The 22173-nt window shown below is 38.7% G+C and overlaps 1 protein-coding gene across 4 annotated transcripts in view; it reads left to right on the top strand.

Moving 5' to 3' along the window:
• Window positions 1-22173, top strand: part of thsd7ba (thrombospondin, type I, domain containing 7Ba) — a 681502-nt gene that overhangs the window by 465022 nt on the left and 194307 nt on the right. For all 4 annotated transcript variants that reach the window (XM_078403389.1, XM_078403391.1, XM_078403388.1 and 1 more), the window contains 2 exons: window positions 14218-14412; window positions 19658-19912. In XM_078403389.1, coding sequence (XP_078259515.1) covers window positions 14218-14412; window positions 19658-19912 — 450 coding nt within the window. The remainder of the gene's footprint in view (window positions 1-14217; window positions 14413-19657; window positions 19913-22173) is intronic.

Here is a 22173-nt window from a genome sequence, read left to right as displayed (position 1 = left end):
ACTGTCCACTCAGATACACGTATGGAAAAATCACTCTACAGTTCCGTATACAGTTTTTTGTGTGTGTCTCAGATCACTCCACTGCAGATTTCATTGCAGGCTTGGCACAAACATGACAAACGACTTGAAGTTGATAGATGAGTTTAGTTTAGTTTAGTTTCAAGATACAGTGTGGAAACAGGTCCATCGGCCCAACAAGTCCACGCTGACCAGCAATAACCCATATACTAGTTCTATCCCTACACACTAGGGACAATTTACAGAAGCCAATTAATCTAAAAACCTGCATGCCTTTGGAATGTGAGAGCAAACCTGAGTACCCAGAGGAAACCCATGTAGTCACAGGGAAAACATACAAATTCTGTACAGACAGCACCTGTAGTCAGGATTGAACCCAGTAAGACAGCGATTGTGCCACTGTACCAACCTTGGCAACATGAGGCATCGGGCAACTTTCATTCTAGGATGGCATCGAAGAGCCCTGGTAAAACTGGTCTATTAGCTTGTGAAGAAAACCTCCAATGGTTGGTGCCATTTCTCATACCAGGCTACAGTTGTTGTCACACTATCATCCCAGACCCAGTTCATCACTGCACTAATTGTCAGAACAGTTTGTCTGACCCATCCATCTTCAACTGCTGGTCACCTACCATCAAATCATAAGTTGCAGCACCAGGGACCCAGTTTCAATCCTGACTATGGGTGCTGTCTGTACGGAGTTTGTATGTTCTTCCTGTGACCTTGTGGGTTTTCTCTAGGTGTTCTGGCTTTCTCTCACACTCCAAAGACCTACAGGTTTGTAGGTTAATTAAGCTTTGGTAAAATTGTAAATTGCCCCTAGTGTGTAGGATAGTGTTAGTGTATGGGTGACCGCTGTTGGTGTGGACTCGGTGAGCTGAAGGGCCTGTTTCCGCACTGTATCTCTAAAGTCCAAAGGTGAATCAGACAGTATCCTCCCCTGACCCTTCCATATCTCTAGACTCCCTCTCCCCTGACTCTCAGTCTGAAGAAGGGTCTTGACCTTAAACATCCATCACCCATTCCTTCTCTCCAGAGATGCTGCCTGTCCGCTGATTTACTCCAGCATTTTGTGTCTATCTTTGGTGTAAACCAGCATCTTCCTTGTTTACCTTCCTACTAAACCCTAGCTGGGTTTAGTTTAGTTTGAAGATACAGCATGGAAACAGGTCCTTCAACCCGCCGAGTCTAAGCTGACCAACAACCACCTGCACACTAGTTCCGTGTTATTCCAGTTTTGCATCCTATACACTAGGGACAATTTACAAAATAAATTGAATCTACAAACTTGCACTTCTTTGGAATGTGGGAAGAAACCCGGCGAAAACCCAGGCGGTCACAGGGAGAATGTATAAACTCTGTACAGACATCACCCGTGGTCTGGATCGAACCCGGATCTCTGGTGCTGTAAGGCAGCATTTCTATCACTGCCCCACTATGCTGCCCTTATGGATGAACCATTCAGAAATCTAATATCAGTGGGGGGAGAAGCTGTTCCTGAGTCGGGTGATGCGCGCTTTCAAACCTGTATTGTTTGCCCTGACGAGAGCGAAGAAGGAATGACCTTTAACAGGTTTACACCATTTCAAGAAGACTGTTCACCACTACATATTGAAAGGAATTTAGTAATGAACTTTAAATGCTGGCTTCGCTGGTGATAGTGAGATCTTGAAAAATGATTGAATGAAAAAATGATCATGTGTGATATTGGGACTAAGCTGCCCAGTTTTGCTTTGAAGGTGATGTCTCTCAATGAATCTCAACTATGATAATTCCAGAAGAGAGGCACCTTGTTTAAACAAAAAATAAGATGCTTTCTTTAACCTGTAAATGACATTGTTCATCTTCAAGAGCACACGGTTCATGCCTGCAAAGCAAAAGAAAAATCAATAAAGAATGAATTTATTTGTGAAAATAATGCAAAAAGTGAAAAACTATAAATGTTGATTCTAGCCACTCATTGAAAATCACCCTGTGACTCGATTTGAAAATGAGACATGACTTCTTTTAGTCGTTGTGACTTTTTAGCAATGAAATATTATCTGAGTGAATTGTTATCACTTATTCATGAGGCATGGTGTTGGACCATAAATAATTACATGTCCAGCAAACTCCGTATAAAGGTTGAAAGTAAATTCTGTACCTTGCATAGTTCACAAATAAATTCTACCACTCGAGAAAACAATCCATACTCCCTTTTGCAGCAAGTGTAAAGGCTGTGGGGCAAATTATAAATTAAGGTTTGTAGCAAGATCAATATAATTTATTGAAAATGGTTGCTTAACATCATTTGCATATTCTGCATCAGCGCCTGTCTTTCTGGCAGTCACTGCTCTTGGCTTTACTTTGCCTCTGGATAACATTTTGTCTCTTGGTTAATTTTGACTTTCATGAGCTGTTTGTAGTTTTCTATTTCTAATTAAAGCTGTAGTCATAAATTACTATCTCCTGATTACATATTACATTGATTCTTCCCGAGCGAAACATAATAACACTAGAAAGAGTAGCAGTGGTGGACCATTTATCTTCTTGTGCCTGTTCTGCCATTTAGTAAAGCCATGGCTGCTCCACAATCTTGTCCCAACCTTCCCACCCAATCCCTTTATGCCTATTCTCCCCATGTAGAGCCTAAAAGTCTTTCCATCTCTACTTTGTTGCTCTACTTGTCAATGCTAGCAATTATCCTCCATATCGATCTTCTTCTCAAAGGTAGACACAAAATGCTGGAGTAACTCAACAGGACATGCAGCAGCTCTGGAGAAAATGGATAGGTGACACGTCAAGTCAGTCTGAAGAATGGTCCCGAACCAAAACGTCACCTATACATTTCCTCCGGAAATTTTATTCTCATCATGTCTATCCTGACCATCCATGTCTGACCTATATTAATCCTGGTCCATAGCCTTCTATGCCTTGGCACTTTAACTGCAAGAGTATTTGCTTCCACTGTCCAATCAGATAGTGTGTTCCAGATTCCAATCACCTTCGAAAAACTTTTGACACATCTGTTATGGGAAAGGTTTCCTACTCTCCAGACTGTACCCTTATAATATTGTGTCCTCATTTAAATTCCCCTCAGCCTTCTCTGCTCCATGAAAATAAACCTACTCTCATTAGTTGCACATCACAGGTGAAGCACACCATTCCAGGCAACAACGTAACTTTTTTCACCACAACCCTTCCTGAGGTACTATGTTCAATATTCATACCATTGCTTTGCTTAATTTCCCAATGAATTAATTGGTGACTATTTTATATTGATGGCCTCTAGCTTTGATTTTCCCACTAGTAGCAGATTTCTCCTGTATCCAATTTATATGTTTTGAAATAAATTAAATGTCTTATATTTACACATGCATTAGTCTTACTTTTATAGATGAAATGTTTAAGTAAATGGAAAAAAAACAAATTGGTGGCAAACTTAACCTTTACTTTGCTGAACAGGTATGAGAGTGTTCAGTGTAATACTTCTGAGATTGTTGATAACAATAACTGGGTGGGATTATGAGCAAAGAGTAAAATTAAAAATAAGGATAATCAGGGAAATAAGGACAAACAAATTGAATGGGGGGGGGGGTAAAAACATGGCAGATGGAACATAACGTGGAAAAATGTAAAGTCCACCACTTTGGTGCAGAAACAAAAAAGTGAGTAATTTTTTAAATAGTGGAAGATTGAGTGCACTGCAGGATTTTGTATTCATTATCAAATGAAACCATTTACCGTATCTCTCTTTTTCTGTTTGTATTAGAACTAGTCTGACAAACGGTCTGTCAAAAGTTAACTGTTTCAATTTCCACAGATGCTGCCTGACCTGCTGAATGTTTCCAGCATTTTCTGTTTCATTTTCAGAATTCCAGCATTAATGTTTTAAGGGTAGCATCGGCATTCTAGGGCATTTCCATAAATGTGTTTGTACAGGCACACAAATGATTAGGAAGGCAAATAATATGTCAGCCTTCATTAGAAAAGGACTTGAATATAGGAAATCTTGCCATTGAAACTGGACCTGGTATATTGTGTTCAGATTGGGTCTCCTTACCTAAGAAAGGATGTACTTGACATAAAGGGAGTGCTACAATCATTCACAAGACTGCTTCCACAGTTTGCAGCTTTGCTCTCAAGGAAAGATTAACTAGGCTTAATTTCTCTAGAGTTGAGAAGAATTGAAGGAGATCTTATTAAGACGTATATAATTCTATAATGCAGATGCTGGTTAAAACTGAAGATAGACTCAAAAAGCTGGAGTCAGCAGGTCAGACGGCATCTCTGGAGAAAAGGAATAAGTGACATTTCGGGTTGAGACCCTTCTTCAGTCTGAAAAAGGGTCTCGACTCAAAACGTTACGTATTCCTTGTCTCCAGAAATGCTGTCTGACCCGCTGATTTACTCCTGGTTTTTGTATCTAAAATTCTATAAGGTTCATCAGGCTGGATGCAGAGAAAATATTTCTCAGGCTGAAGAGTCTCCAGCTAAGGTATGAGACAGTCTTAGGAAAAAGAATAGGCTGTTTAGGACTGAGATGAGGAGAAATGTCTTCACATAAAGGGATAAAGGAGATGATTTTGATTTCTCTGTCATGGAATGCCAAGGAGGCAAAATCACTGAGTTCATTTGGAGAGATTAATAGATTAAGATTTAAGAGATCAGGTAATGGAACCGGGTATTGTGCAGCCATATTGAACATCTCTATTGGTGTTAATTTGTTGAATGGGGAGTCATGAATTAAGAAACTAGGGATGGTTGAGCCAAGAATACTTCCATGAGAAGCTTCTGCAGCAGGGTCTAGGGCTGAGACCATTGATCTCCAACAAGCACATCAGTTTGCGTTAGCTAGAGTGTTATTCCAGATTCTCAAGGATATCAGGTTTTCCAGGTATTTTTGATAAAACTTGATCAAATATTGTCTCAATGTTAATGTTAGGCATGCTACCTCATATCTGAAGTCTAATTCAATTTTTCATATCTGGATCATTGGAGTTTCACAACCAATTACTGCTAGAACTGAAGGCATTGTGAGCAGGTAGTTTGTAGTTAAGTGTCACTTGTTAGTTTTACTGGCTGCATCTTCCATCTCTTCAGATAATTGAGGGTAGACTGATGGGGCAGTGATTGGTTTATACTGTTTTCTTTGTGAGCAGGGCATACATTAGGCAGGTACTATTATTTTAGACATAAGGAACTGCATACACAAAATGCTGGAGTAACTCAGCGGGTATAGGCAGCATCTCTGGAGAGAAGGAATGGGTGATGTTTCGGGTTGAGACCCTTCTTCAGCAGGGTCTGAAGAAGGGTTTCGACCTGAAATGCCACCCACTCCTTCTCTCCAGAGATGCTGCATGTCCCGTTGAGTTACTCCAGCATTTTGTGTCTACCAACTGATATGGAGCAGGTCAGAATGCTACAACAAATACACAGGGTGGACAGAATTCCATGTTGTGGGCCTATATGGGAAACGTCTAGTTCACAGCAATCTTGGTTGATTTGTATCTCCTAAGGGCTTAAATGATGACATGTCATAAAATACTCATTCACTAATAAGGATCTATTAAACCTTCTTTACTGGATGTTTTCTTAAAGCTGCTGGTCAGAAATAAGCTCTGACAATTTTCCTTAGTCTGACCAAATACCTTCATCCCTTTATTTTTGTCTTGCTCTTAGCTTTATACTTTCTTCCCATTCTAGGTCCTGTGTTCTAATTGTACTCATGGGAACTGTCAGTGCTGATTTATTATGGTTACTGAGGAATCTGATAAATGCACTTATTATAAGGACTCTGCAGGAGAAGGCACAGTAAAGAATCATGCTAGCCATATTAAAAGTGCTGTCCCTTGTGTTTAGTGAAGAAAACATAATGGGGACGTAAATCATGGAAACCTCAAAGTGCTGGCAGCCAGATAATACGTTTTAGCTCTTTGTGTCGGATTTAGAAGAGGAGATGTGGGAGACACTGGAGGGAATGATCATTCACACCTTAAATCACCACTGAGAACAACTAGTTTCTATTAATGCACCACCTCATGGTTCCTTTTTTAATGAGCCAAATGCCTACCACAAGGCGGAAATAGGAAAATACCAGTTTTAAATAGATATGTCCTGTAGAATTTATTTTTTACGTTTAAGATTTATGAAATGTTTATTCATTTCCTGGCTCTGCTTTATTAATTGTTTGGTTGTTTTACTTTCACGTTTTGTTAATTTGTCAACCTAACTCATTGAATCCTAATCAGTCCATTGTGGCTAACCTTGCAAAGTATAGCAGTAAAGGGCCTGTCCCACTTAGGTGATTTTTTAGGCGACTGCCGGCAACTGTCGTAGTCGTAGCAGGTCGCCGATAAACCGGCGACTGGACCCCCCCTACGACAATGTCTACGACAAGCTACAACAACCTACCACCTAGTCGATGTCAAGCTACGGCAAGCTACTGACAACCAGCGACCCAATCGTCGCAAATTAGGATGTCCTATGACAAGCTATGACAAGCTACGACCCTGTCGGCAACAACTGAAGTCAATTCACGTCATTTTCGCCTCCAGTTTTGACGCCGGTACCTGTTGCCAGTTAACGTAGGGTGACGTAGGTAGTCGCCAATGGAATTCCCTGAAGTCAGCACCGGCGACAACCTGGCAACAAACTATGACAGCACCTACGTCAGGAGACGTCAAGCTACGATCATTGGCGTCAAACCAACAGTCACCGAAAATTGTTAAACATTTCAAAATCCAGCGGTGACCAGAAAAACGCTACGACTCTTTGGAGACTACTCGCGACCATACAGGCGACACCCCGGCGACTGTGTGGCGACAGCCTAGTCGCCTGTAGTCGCCTAAAAAATTGCCTAAGTGGGACAGGGGCTTTTGTTAAGTGGCACATGCAATTTCAGAAATATTTAGGTTTAGGTACAACTAAATTGGTTGAGCAACTAAACTGATCTTGGTTACCTTTTTAAAATATGTGAATTATTAATTATCCTCAGACTGGACTTCTTGTTAACTATCATGAAAATCTCCGTTTTTGTTGTTATTGTGGAGATGTTGGTGAAGGTTGGAATGGGGAGACGAAAAAATGAAATGGAAAGTACTTTTGCATCGTCTTGAAATCGGGCACCGATGTTTGAAGTATAAATATGGACACCTTTGGTAAATGCATTAAAATGTATATTAAGAGCGGCACAATAGCGGAACAAGTAGAGCTGTTGCCTCGCAGTGCCAGAGATCTGCATTCGATCCTTATACTGGGGTACTGTCTGTGTGAAGTTTGTACATTCTCTCTGTAACTGCATGGGTATCTTCCAGATGGTCTTGTTTCCTCCCAATTCCCAAACATGTGCATGTTTGTAAGTTAATTGCCTCGCTAAAATTACCTCTAATGTGTAGGTGGATCAGAGCGTGGGATAGCATAGAATTGGTGTGAACGGATGATTGATGGTCAGCATAGATTCAGTGGGCCAAAGGGCCTGCTTCCAATGGTGTGTTTCTAAACTATATAAAATGTTATTGCTACATGTCGAGACAATTATAAACATTTCAAAGAGAATACTGCACGTTTCTGGTGCTTTGATTATAATCAGCCGTCCTCGAATAATTAATGAATGAGAAACAATGTCCTTTTGGCAACTATTAATGTGTGTAATACTTTGTTTTTTGTTAGAGTGCCGGGCACATGGTGCCAAGTGAGGTGATGGAAGCAGGTGCAATGGTATCATTCAATAGGCATTTAGAAGGACATGAACCTGCATGCAATAGTTGGATATGGAGCATGTACAAGCAGTTGGGAATAGTTTAGATCGGCACACAGTCAATGCAGAAATGATGGGCAGGAAGGCCTGTTGCTATGTTCTATTGTTCATATTATTTTCAGCCTTTTACTCAATAAATGTTTAGCTTGCAATTACATATTGTTTTATTACCTATAGTTTGTTACACCTAATGGAATGAGTGTCTTAAAGCTAAGTAGACAAAGACTTTATGCTTCACATTATGCAAATGGTTGCTAACTTCCCAATTTCATCTTGTATTTATTTGTAAATGACTCGAGTGGAATAAATTAGCAATCAATTAATAAAATATATTTTTCAATATAGGTATCTTAGTATCATAGATTGTGGAATCTCTGCTGGAATTAGTAGTATTTTACACTGCAATACCTTTAAATTTAGGCACAGGCCATTGGAAGGAATCCCACTTTTTAATGCTGAGAACTACAGAAATGTCATAGAATCCACAATGTTTTATTCTGCTGCTAATGTATTCCTTTTCTGTTCCTGAAAGGTCACAGTCTAATTGCAACGCTTTGAAGTAGGTTAAGGGAAAATATGTATAATTTGCAAGTGCCTATAAAATTGCAAGCTCATTCCTTAGTAGTTATGGAGATGTGAAGAAGTTACAGAAATAATCACTTGCATTCTTTATTTTTAATCCTTCGACTTGATTAATGTAGATGGGTAAAACGTTTGGCATGGATGTTGTTAGTGAAAGGACCTGTTTCTCTGCTGTACAACACTATGATTCTATATCAACTTTTGACTATAATATTTGAGTCAAATCAGTGCAAATGATGCACAACCATCATTGATGCATTCACATATTCAGATGAGAAATAGTACTGGAAAGGGACGGAGTACCTAGTGTCATGATATTAGGACAATAACCTGGTCCTTAATGTTAGCAAGATGGCAGAGTTGGTTGTTAACCTAAGAAAGCAAGGCTCATCAATGCAACTGCAAAAGAAATGGTCAATAGTTCCAAATTCCTAAACATCCATGCCACTTAAACTGGTCCCTTCACATGATGCAGTGATTAAAAAGGGCAGCAGCGTATTTACTTCATTCGGTGTCTGAGAGGAATCAACATGTCCATGAGGATTCTCTCAAACTTCTACAAATGCACTATAGAAAGTATTCTGATGGGATGCATCTCAGCCCGGTATGACTACCACTATGTTGTTGATTGTCTGAACCTGCAGAGAATGGTGAACACTACCCAGTCCCCAGGATAGAAAATTGGCTGGCAGACAGAAAGCAAAGAGTGGGGATAAATGGGTCCCTTTCAGAAGTGCAGGCAGTGACTAGTGGGGTACCGCAATGCTCGGTGCTGGGACCGCAGCTATTTACAATATACATTAATGACTTGGATGAAGGGATTAAAAGTAACATTAGCACATTTGCAGATGATACAAAGCTGGGTGGTAGTGTGAGCTGTGAGGAAGATGCTCTGAGATGCTATGAGGTCCTTCACAAGGTCATCACTTCCACCCAGTCCGTCTTCAAGATGCATAACATCAGGAAACCTGGAAGTACATCAAGGATGCCTGTCACCCTTGATGATACTTCCAGGTTTCCTGATGTAATGCATCTTGAAGTTTCAGACAATCAACAACAGACTTCTATAAATTGTCACCTGTGTGTAGGATAGAACACTTGTGTGGGTGCTCGTTGGTTGGCGTGGACTCGGTGGGCTGAAGGGCCTGTTTCCATGCTGTAACTCCAAGCTAAATGAAACAAAACTAAACTAAAGGTACAAGGAAGCACAACTACATTGGGAGTTATGTAAAAGAACACCGTAGGTCCCATTTTGATATATAGATTTAACAGGAAGGAAATGTTTAAAAGCAAAATTATATAAATTATTGATCATAAAAGAGTAGGTCCCACTCCGAATTAGAAATTTAACAGGAAGGAAATGTTTGAACACAAATTGATATTAAGTATTTGTGTAAGTTATGTAAGAACCTAAGATTTTAAAGTAAGGAAAAGATCTCATCAGTGTGTACTCATCCAATCAACATAACCTTTTAAGATCACAGGAGAGCTGCGTATGGTTGCTTTGTGTGGTCTGAAGTGCAAACAAAACCATGAATTGTAAGTTACAAAGAAAGTTTGAGCAAAGGGAAATAACATTTTATGGGGAAAGTTCTCCGCATACAATTTAGAATGTCTACATAGTTGTGCTGGTCATTTTTGGGTTCCATCCCATTATCTGATCAATATCATGTTCTCATAATCAAACAATGGGTTTGAACTTGCTTGTAACTTCTTGCTGATTTGCCATCATTTCTCAGTGTGACTGTCACCATCAACACATTAGACATTGTACAGGAACAAGAATTCTTTTGAATGGAGAGGACATGTAGATGGGACATGTTGGCCCGGTGATGACAAGTTGAGCTGAGGAGACTGTTTCCATGCTGTAAGACTCTGTTACTCTATGACTCTATGAAAGGTTATTAGTGACAAGGCTATGAATAAGGTAGATCAGGTTTTAAATACTGTTCTTAAAAGTATAAAAATATTTCAATAATCTTTCATTGCCATTTCCTCTATCACCATAACCTTTGATTGAATAATTTTTAGTTTTTAAAAATTATTAATTGATTTTTTAATGGCTTTTAATTACTTCTAAATAGCAGGAATGATGTGTTAGCAATGGAAACAGTCTCCTCAGCTCAAATAGTGCAGAAGAGATTCAACAGGATTGTACCTGGAATGATGGGCTGTAATTATGAGGAGGGATTGGTAGGCTAGGTTTATTCTCACTGGAAAGTAGGAGGATGATCTAGACCTTACGGAGGTTTATACACTCATGATCAGTATATATAAGATAGTCATATTTTTTTCCCTGAGGCATGGGAGATGAGAACAAGTAGGCACTGTATAAATTGAGAGGGAAACATTGAAACTAATTCTGAGGGGTATGTTTTCACACAAATATCTGGAATGAGCTACTATAGGAGGTAGTGCAGATACAATTAAAACATTTAGAATCATATATCCACAGAGAGAAATAGCATGAAAAAAAGCCCTTCAGCTTGTCAAGTTAACATTGACCATCAACCACCTATTTACTCCACTCCTATACAAACTATATTCTCATCAACTCCTTCCAGATTCTACCACTCACCTACACACTTTACGGTGCCCAATTTTACCTACCTACTTGCACGTCCTAGGGATGTAGGAAGTAGCTGGAGAAAATCCACTTGGTCACAGGAAAAAAGTACAAACTTCACACATGCAGCACCCATGGTCAGGACTGGACTTGTTTCTCTGGCACTGTGTGGCAGCAAGTCTACCAGCTGCACCATTGCATCACCTTAAAGGAAGTTGGACAGGTACTTGGACGGGAAATGTGCAGAGAGATATGGGCCAAATGTGCGCCAGTGGGATTAACATGAGCAGGCACCTGTTTCTGTGCTTTAGGTTTCCATGATTCTGTGATTCTATGGAAAGGTAGGTCTGTGGACTGGTTGTCTGTCAGGATGTGTGGGAATATCCTGGATTGTTATTTTTTTGAAAATGGCAAATAAGGAAATATTTTGCAAATATTTTTACCAACATATTTTGCACCTCCCTGAGGGCTTTGCTATATCAGCTCATCAGAAGGATGCCACCTCCCAAAATTCAAAGTTCTACTTTGAAGTGTCAGCATGGATTTCCATGCTTCGGTCTTTGGAATGGGAAAGCCTGGAGCCTTCTGTCTAGGAAACGAGAATGCTGTCAACTGAGCTAGAGCTCATGCTGTGGAGCATTTTTTTGGATTAACCAAAATATTAATGCAGAGATAGGAAGGAAAGAACAGAATAAGAAGACAGATAAATGTGGTTTGGTTAAGATCAATGCATTCTTACCAGAAGTAATAGGTAGAGTGAATGCATAGAGCAGAATAGGCAAATCATAAACCGTAAGGCATAGAGTTAAGGTGAGAGAGGTAAGATTTAATAGAAACCTAAGGGGCAAAGTTATCACTCATAGAGTGGTGTGTATATGGAACATGCTGCTAGAGGAGGTATTTGAGGCAGGTACCATAACAGCATTTAAAAGACGGGCAAATACATGGATAGGAAAGGTTTAAAGGGATATGAGCGATCTTGGTCGACCTGGACGAGTTGGACTGAAGAGCCTGTTTCTATGCTGCATGACTCTATGTGAAATAACTAATTTACCATACATAGATTAAAACAGAAAAATATACTTGGGTAAAGAAAAATGAAGTGGGGAAGACACAAATAATTTGCTGTGCCAAAAACAAATAATACTTTATTGGAAGATTGATTATGATTTTTTTTTAAATCCATGTTGTAAAATCTCTGATTATGGTCTAGCAGGAAAATAACAGCAGCAATCATTAAAATTTACTGACCTGGTAGACCTGACAACACAATAAGCCAGCAGTTAGGAATAGCATTCCACTGATTCCCCTGAACTGAATATATTGCTGGAAGAACAGTTGAGATTTAGTTTTTCAATAATTAATCAAATTATACAGCTGTAAAAATGGCCAAATTATCTGGGAAAGGGTTTCAACCTGAAATGTTGACTTTTTCTCATTTCAAAGATGCTGCCTTTTCAAGAGAGTCAAGAGTAATATGCAGCAGGAATTGAACAATGAAATTGTATTTCCTGCATTAACAGTGATTTTTAGTTTGATTGCCATTTAGGAAATTTGCTCTTGTTATATTATGAGACTGACAGTAATTTTCATATTTTCACGCAAGGATGGTCTAACGCATGTTCCCAGTTGTGTAGCTGTTGTCACTACAACTAAGGGAAAAATATGGAACTGACATGCTGACAAGTTATTTACAAACTAGTATTGCTGTTATATACCAATATAAAATTTTAATTTATTACATGAGATCTAAGTCAGCTTTTAATGTAATTTTACTCCACATTCATATTTTTAACTAATACAAATGGAGCCAAAGACTGTAATTTCAGTTAAATATTTCAAATTATTTACTGCATTTAGATTGCATTTTATTTTATTTTATAGTACTTATTTATGATCTATCATCAAAAATATATTTGTGATCCAATTTTCATTTTCTGTTGTGCAAAATGCATAAAATATGAGTCAGATTTTTCACTCTTTCTTTCCTGGTTTGCTGTCCAAGAATTCTTTCCTGTGAATGGCTGTTTAGGCTGATGATGCCATCACTGTTGTCTATTCTCAGACATCTCCTTGTTCTGACATCTGAAAGCAAAGCAACATTGGATAAGGGAAACACTTCTGACTGAGATTGCTGGATGTTTAGGGACAACTTTCTTTAAGATAAGATGCATTGCTTTGCTGTTAATTGTAGGATTGAGGCTTTTATCCTTCCAGAGAATTTAACTGACATCAAGCTAGAATGACGTGACCAGCTTGTTCTCGTAAAGCTTTCTGTCAATGCACATGTGATCAGCAAATCCTCAGATCTTCCAGAACAAATGATTAATACTTAAACATAATTTAGAACTAACTGGTCAAATCTTATTATCACCTGTCTTATCAGAAAATCACTTCATACTCCAAAGGACTTAAAGGGATTAGTTTTTAAAACTTATTTCTGGGAAAGTAAATAATGTTGTTGTTTATGGTGCTTCCATGACTTCTTTGAATAGCCCTTATTAGCATCTAACGCCTTGCTACATACAATTTCTTAGAAAAATATCTCAATTACATTGGTTCTCAGAACATTTGGAAGTAACTTTTTTTGTATTGATACAAGGGATGAGGGCTTTGCAGGCTGGGCCAGCATCTAATTGCCTATCCATTACTGCTCTTGAGAAGATAGCGGTGAGTAGTTTTTTTGAACTCCTGCAGTTCTTGAGGTGTGGGTATACATTCCAATGCAGTTAGGGAGGGAGTTTCATGATTTTGAACCATTGAAGGTGAAGAGATGGTGAAATATTTCCAGGTAAGGAGGTGGTGTCTTGGAGGGCAACTTCTAGGTGGTGGTGCTTTTGCTTCCTTCTTACTGATAGAGGTCCTGGGTTTGGTTTCTTCTGTCTAAGGAGTCTTAGTGAGTTACTGCAATGCATCCTGCAGATTAGATTAACTGCTGCTAGTGCAACAGTGGTGGAGTGAGTAAATGGTTGTGGAAGGGGTGCCCGTCAAGTAGATTACTATCTTAGGAGCATTATTAGAAATTATATATGAAGCAATTTCAGGTTTGGAATTACCAGGCTTATCTCTGCCGTCTTCTTGAATAAATGTACCAATGTCAATTCATCTAACATGGTGAGATGTCTTATGATCAAATACTGTATCAGGAACATTAATTGTTAGAAAATAACCTGTTATCAATTCATAACAATCCATAAAATATACGTTACAAACTGTCACTATATTTCATTCCTACCCATTTTAATATTAAAAAAACGACATTGTTAAAGGAAATGTCATGAAATCTCCATTTAGTATCTACTTTTATTCTCAGGTGTGGTCTGTAAAACAGGAGATGACCAGCATGCGGATATTTTTGGATGCTTGAAGTGGGCAAGTCCAATGCCTCCCCTGGTCCAGAAGTGTTGGATTCCATGCCATGACGATTGTATGTTTACTAATTGGTCCAGATTCAGCCCCTGTAAATCAGGCTGTGGATCAACCCAAAGTCGACGGAGATCCCTTGTCGGTGAGTATTGGGCTTATGGGAGAGATTACGCAAAATGAGCATTTGTAATTGTTTGTTCGAAGCCCCCTTGCCAACTCATATAATTAAATTAAATATTTTATCCTACAAGCCCTAATTGTAGGAAATTGAATTAAACTATAAGCAATGGATTAAATGTGGTCCCTTTTGCAATTAATTGGGCTTATCACAGCATTCAGCAATATACTCACTGGATCATAAATGGTAAAATAAATTGTCCAGTGTCTGCACAATGGTAGCTTCTTATCAACCAACACAACCAACCAAGCAAATAACACAAACAACATCCTTTTAATCCTAAATGTTATGAACATTTTTGTACACAATGTCACATGGTATTCAAATTTTGATGCGATTTAATAAGTTGACATTCTTCACTAATAAGTTAACTATTATAAATGATAGGAGCAGAATTAGGCCATTCGGCCCATCAAGTCTACTCCGCTATTCAATCATGGCTGATCTATCTCTCCCTCCTAACCCCATTCTCCTGCTTTCACCCCATAACCCGTAATACCCTGATCATTTTGTTTCTCCATCAACTATATCACAACATCATGGAGCAAGATATATTAGTTTAAAAAAGGACAATGCATTTGCAAGGAGGAATGGCGCAGGAGATTTGAAAAACAGTCATTAGTGGAAGGGAAGGTTAGTTTCAACAGAATCCCCAGCTGAAGGGAGGAAGGGCACGAGAAATTTGAAACACAGATGTAAAAGTAAGGGCAGGTTAGTTTCAACCGGGACCGCAGAGCTGAAAGGGGTTGGAGTGTGGGAGATTTGAAAACAATCATTACATTCTGAGAGTTAATGCCCCACTGCTGTACAAAAGTAGGGCAAGCACCAGCAAAGTGACCATTTTAGCTGTTTTGGGGTGTGACTGTGCCTGAGGTGAATTGTTTAAACTGAGAGTAAAGACCTGATGTTTGGGCTCAAGAGGCTTCAGCCGGGAAACTGAGCAGAGGGATAAACTAAGGTCTTTTTAATTTTAGTCTTAGTGCAGGCAGAAAGTAGTGGGGTGATTACAAGGAAAGGTAAAGAGAGAAGGAAGAGGGTGTAATATTCTCATGTGGGCATAAACTTGAAAAACAAGTACACTATCTTACTGTTGTGGGGCAATAATTGTTCCGGAGAAAGGAGCAGCAGACACCTGCTCTGTGGCACCCAAACTGGCTCTGAGGCACAGCAGGGAGGGATGAAGTCAGGGAGGGCTATAGTAATAAACTCAGTAATATGAGGCACAGATAGGAAATTCTGTGATGGCAAACAGGACTCCAAGATGCTGTGTTTCCTCCTGGATGCCAGCATCGAGTGTACTAATTTCTGAATTACTCCCTGTGCCATGCACAAGTGTGGATAGGAATGAAACGACAGGGTAGACAAATGCATAGCTGAAGAGTTGGTGCAGGGGACAGGGGTTCAGAATTTTGGACCATTAGGATCTCTTCTGGTGTAGAAGTGATGATTGTCAAGAATTACAGTGGGGTCTTGATCAGCCGAGCAGAGGCGATGGAATTTAGCTCAGATAAATGTGAGATTTTGCACTTTAGGAAGCCAAATCAAGTCAGGACCTGCACAATGAATGGTATGGCCCTGGGCAGTGTTGCAGAACAGAAACAAATATATTATTTTTTTAATTATCAAAAAATACTTTATTCAAGAAATAAATATATACAAAACATGTCCTTCCAAACCTCCATCCGACATTCTCGGAGGATATACATACATTCAATACAGATATTCAATACATCAATGACACAAAACTACGCCCCACCCTTGCCACTCATGTGGCCCACTGGCATGGAATCCCTTCCCTTATTTTGAGGGGCATCTCCACCACACCACCCTCCATGTCTGGCAGCGGAAGGACCCTAGATTGTGGCCCTCCCCCATAGAGCCTTGGCATTGGCTGCACCGAGCTTCAGTTCATCCCTCAGCACGTAATCCTGCAGTCTGCAGTGGGCCAGTCGGCAACATTCCCCGACGGACATCTCGCCCTGCTGGTAGGTCAACAAAGCTCGGGCAGACCAAAGAGTGTCTTTCACCGAGTTGATGACCTTCCAGTAGCACTCGGTGTCAGTCTCTGAATGGTCAGCATAGATGAGTTGGGCTGAAAGGTTTGTTTACATGCTGTTTGACTAGATATATCTACAAAATTAGTTTCACACAATTAATTTGGTAAATGGACTGTGTGGTATCCAGTTGGACCCTTAGTTTGTCAATGGGATTTTTCTAACAGATTCTTAAAATTGTCTAATAATGTTTATCATGGTACCCAGCCAGGTAGTCTTCTATAGATAACCCCATCTGGATGGATGTCATTTAATATGACACCTTGTTAGCTAAAATTATCACTCATTTTCTGGGCATGAAATGTGATTTTCTCTAAAGGATTGGTTGGACAGGCTAGCTGTGAGTCTATTCTCAAATTAAGAAGACTTAAGTGGGACTCAATTGAAATGTGTAGGATCTTGAGGGGTCATGACAGAGTGGATATGGAGAAGACGTTTCTTCTCGTACACAAACCTAGAACTAAGGTTCACACAGAAGCAAGGAAACACAGAAGTCTTGATTTTGCTAGCTGAGCTTTGCTGAGTTTCTGGCTATATGCTTTTGAAGGACAAACATATTTGTTCTTGTCAGCCTACGTGACATCTTAGCAATCTTATAATTGCTTTAGGCAGCACCCATGCATCAGTAGATCTAGATATGCCTATATTCGGCAGAAATGTCAATGGTGAGTATGTATGGCTCACACTCTACAGTACGTTGTGGTGCAATCATTTTCAAACTTCAAAAATATAAGATTTACATCATTTTCTCAATCTATATTTGTTGGGTACGATGTGCAGATTCAGCTGAATATTAGTAATTTTCCAAGGGTGAGATGATGAGAGATAACATTTATCATATCATATCATATATATACAGCCGGAAACAGGCCTTTTCGGCCCACCAAGTCCGTGCCGCCCAGTGATCCCCGTACATTAACACTATCCTACACCCACTAGGGACAATTTTTACATTTACCCAGCCAATTAACCTACATACCTGTACGTCTTTGGAGTGCTCCTTGAAATATGAAGGGATTTATAGATATAAAAGGAGTTGGTGAAGTAAATAGAGTAATGTTTTTCCCTGTCTAGGCAGAGGGGATATAAACTTAACGCAAGAACGGGGGATAGATACAAAAAGCTTGAGTAACTCAGCGGGACAGGCAGCATCACTGGAGAGAAGGAATGGGTGATGCTTCGTGTCGAGGCCCTTCTTCTGAAGAACTGAGGGAACACTATTTTAAGTAATGAAATATGTGCAATTTTCCTCTCCAAAAAGCACGATGACTAGGATCAGTCAACCTTTCCTGACAATGGTCATCATGTAGACTTGAGGGGTTAATGGACTCTTTCTGTTCTGAAGAAGGGGCTCAAGCTTTTTGTGTCTATCTTACTGTTCCATTGTTCCATTCTGAATTGATTAAAAAATTCCACATCTACTTTCCTGTCCTTGGATTGCACTAAATGCCGTTTTCATCTACCTTGGAAATAAATAATGAATTTCAAAATTTTACAAGGGACTTGATTCACACTTGTTATATTAAATAAAACTTAAAAATTCACCACATTTGCAGCCAGTTCCATGGGTTTTAGAAGAGTAATTTGCATGAAACTTTGACAGTTTCCTATTTTTCTGCAATTCCTGCCTTACACTGAATATTTTATTTTCAGATTCCTAGGTTCTGCGGTACTTTTTGTTAATATTTAATACTTGGATATATCAAATTGACAGTTTTAGTGTGTACATGCAGTCTATTTTTGAAGTAACTGTGAAATTTTTAATGATGACATTAAGAATTTAGGGCTAGTGATAATTTTGGCTTGGTTTCAAATTAGTGGAAGGTTGGTGAATTAATAGAAAAAACCTGAATCAAAAAATGATCAATGGGCTGTTTCCAATTTGTTTTTACCTAGGATCTCTGCATAATGTATGGGTACATTTAATATTAAATCATTCATTTAATCTACCATTCTATCAGCTTGTGAGCCAATATGTCAAACGTAGACAAATGGCACACAAAAAGACGATGCACAGTTTTGTTTCTGTGAAGATCACAGCCCTCTTTATGAATGAATTGAGTAGAGAAGTCAAAACTTTTAAAGACTAAAATGAGGAGGCTCTTTGTGCCAGACAATGGCAAAACACCTTCATTGTCACTTAGTAAGGAAACTTTCTCCTCAGCCAAGACCTTTATATCCTTTACACAAGTTCCATTCCCCCTACTTAGTTTCAAATGTCATCTAGAATTGGCTTTCCAATTGCAGCAGCAGTTTCTCATAGCAGTATTGGATTTAAGAAGCAAAAGTATGCCACAAGCAGGAATGAATGAAAACAGTTGGATTACCAAGTTTTATTAACCATTTCCAAATAGTATTAGGTGCTATGGCAAAAAGAAGTAGTTAATTGGTTATTTATATTATTAATCCTCAAAAGAAAACCAACTTTTATAAATGTAATCAAATGCCCAACTCGTGGAGATTCCAGTATCCCCAGATAGAATTTACAGGGATTATTTTATTCAATTTTTGTCATTGTTACATATACATTCAACCAGACACAATGGACTGTGGGGTAAATTCGAGCTTGCACCATTTTTTAAAAGTATTATTTTCAGGTCAGAAGAAACAAATATTAAAAAGAATTTAGATAATGCTCATTGTATAGTCACCAGCATCCTCAACAAATGAAAGGTTATGAAGAAAGACTGGAGAATTTATTATTTTTTAATGTAGAAGGTAAGAGGGTTGAGGATTGACTTATTAGAGAATGTTAAAGTCATCATGAAGTTAATTGTTTTTGTTGTTTCACTGAAGAGCAAGCTATTGAAACAGTGTCAAAATGCATGAAATGATTATGTTTTTTTGTAACAAAGTAGTGAGAAAGGGAATTGAGCAGAGTTAAGGTTGGGTGATGCACAAAATGCATTAACATTCAACATGATGGTTATTCATTAATGAAAATGGCTAATGTTTGATATCTGGAATTAATTCAGAACAAAAGCTTCAAGTTTGTAATAGTTGCATTTTAACCATATGGCGTTCAGAGGCATTAATTTGAAGCTGTGTGCTTTACTGTCAACAATTAAAAACAACAGTTTTTAACAGATGGTTTTTGTGTATAGATTGACTGGTGGAAGTAGTAAAGGAAAACTGAATTATTTTTGTTCCACTAGGAAAAAGCAAGAAGAAAGAGATGTGCCAGAAGTATCCACTTGTCGAGACCCAGCCTTGTCCATGTGACAAATATATCAGTCAGCCATTGGGGAATTGGTCAGATTGCGTACTTCTTGAAGATAAAGTATCACTGCAACTTGGCATGAAGGTTCAAGGAGATGTCAAAGTTTGTGGGCAGGGTCTACAGTATCAGGCCGTAGCCTGCTATGATCAGAACAAGAAGCTGGTGGATCCTCAGCTTTGTGGCAATTCTGGTATGTCTACATCATGACAAAATTCTGAATGAAGCTGAAATGCATTTTGTTGGCCTTAAAATTCAGTTTTGCACTATGAATCTTTTGGGCATTGGGTGTAGATTAGTTCCAAAATCACACCTAATGCAAGTGTGCAAATTTGTTTTGAAGTTCCATTGCCCAGGATGTTGATAGACTGTGCTATCTTGCCCCAAGGGCTTGGAAAGAATACTACAAAATGTTCAAAGAGCTAAATATAGAGACAAGGTCAATGGATGTGTTATCGACTGTTATATCTCATCCTTTGCTTTTCTTTTAAATTTCTCACACCAGTATCTTCCGTCACATTACACCGGAATCATGCAGAACAAACATGTTGTGAAATGTGAATGGGTGCAGCATTGATTTGGTACCTAGTCTATTTTGGAGTATGGTGCTCTAACTAGTGCCCTCTCTTAAACCTTTCAGAGTTGAATATGCATGTAGCAGCATGAACAATCTGTTAGTAGTGTAATTTAAAACAATGGCGTAGGTTGAGTCTTGTACAATGCAAACAAGGGAGGTAAGAAGAGCTCATAAACAAGATTTTAAAAATATTGAGTACTTGTTTTTGAAAACCAGATCTGCTGTTCCATTTGTCTTCATAAACATTATTGATTAGTAGGTGAGCATTTGGGATGAGGATCATTGAACTGAGGTACAGTTGATAGGATTACTGGCCTAAACTACATGTGTGAGTCATTAGGGTCTAACCCTAACCATAACCTTTTTCAGGATTACATCCAGGCCCTAACCTAAAAAAGACGGATAAATTGACCTTCCTTGAGATTGCCAAGTAGGGTAGCGATTCACACCTGAATAGAGCATCCCTTTAAGAACTGTAATCTGGCACTCTGTGGTATTAGCCATTTACAAGATTTGCCGAGTGGTGTGGAATTATTGTTGGACTTGTATTTTCTATCTATTTCACTTGCTGCACACCCATTTTCTCCCTCAAATATCTGCTTCGATGCAAAATTGGGTTGAATTATGAAGAAGTTTCATGCTTGCACCACAGCAAATTAGTTACATTGAAAATGTCCTCAGTGAGCTGGATTCAAAGACTGGTTCTGTACTTGATCTTGTTCATTAAAAGTATCACTTTAGGAATGAAATATCATATTGTAATAGAATGTTAATTATTTTCAAATTGTTATACTAATTTATTGATATTTGACATCCATGCTCAATGTTTCATGTTTCAAAAACCACTCTAACAGTTAAGATGGATTGGAAATGGGAATTTTAAAGCAGTACTTTAACTGTGCTTCAGTACATGTGACAATAAACTAAACTCAAACTCAAATAATAGAAAATAAGAACAAATATTTTGTCAAAAAAGGTAGGGTTTAAATAGCTTTCTGTAGAAGGGAAAGAGCTTGAGGTAGGAACATTTATGGAGGGAATTCAAGGACTTGGGTCCAAGACAGCTTAAAGTGTAGCTGTCAATAACGGGACATTAGAAATCAGAGGGAGATGGAAGGTCAGGACTGAGAAAGCAGTGAACATGAATTACAGAACTGGAGGAAATAACTGAAAAGAGTAGAGTCCTAAATATTTAAAATGAGAATTCTATTCAGATTATTTTCTAATATGGAACTGACGAACACAGTTGGAGTTAGTTAGGGTTAAGGTACAAGCAATAGAGCTTTCAATGAAAGATAAATATTCACTTTCAATATTTCTACCGTGGCACATAATTCCTAATTATATAAAATCAATAATCGCAATATGTTGATGTATTATCCGAACTGTGTCTTGTAACTGCATTATGCCTGTCAATCATTTCTCGGCAGCAACCCAAGAGATTTCAAGGTAACTTGTCATTTCCAGTATAATCATTTTGAATGCATTACAGATTGATAATTTTAAGGTTAATGTCAGGATGGATGTGGAGATTATGTTTTCTTTTGTGGGATATCTAGAACTAGGAGCCATTGTTTTAAAAAAGAGGGTGCAATATAAGACAGATATGAGGCAAAATGTTTTCCCTCAAATGGTTATGCGTCTTCGGAGATCTCTTCTCAAAGGGTGTAGGAAAGAACTGCAGATGCTGGTTTAAATCGAAGGTAGACTCAAAATGCTGGAGTAACTAAGTGGGACAGGCAAAGAGCAGGTGTAAAGGGCTGAGTGCCCATACTTGCTCCTAAGTTAGCTTTGTGTGTTTGTCCAAGGTGCTCATCATTTCAAATTTTAATATATATAAATGTTATTGACATGTTAAGGAAATGCAATGACTGTCT

This window comes from Rhinoraja longicauda, chromosome 8 (genome assembly GCF_053455715.1).
Source record: "Rhinoraja longicauda isolate Sanriku21f chromosome 8, sRhiLon1.1, whole genome shotgun sequence".
Classification (NCBI taxonomy): Eukaryota; Metazoa; Chordata; class Chondrichthyes; order Rajiformes; family Arhynchobatidae; genus Rhinoraja; species Rhinoraja longicauda.
The sequence above is the reverse complement of the archived record's forward strand: the minus strand, read 5'-3'. Positions and strand labels throughout refer to the sequence as shown.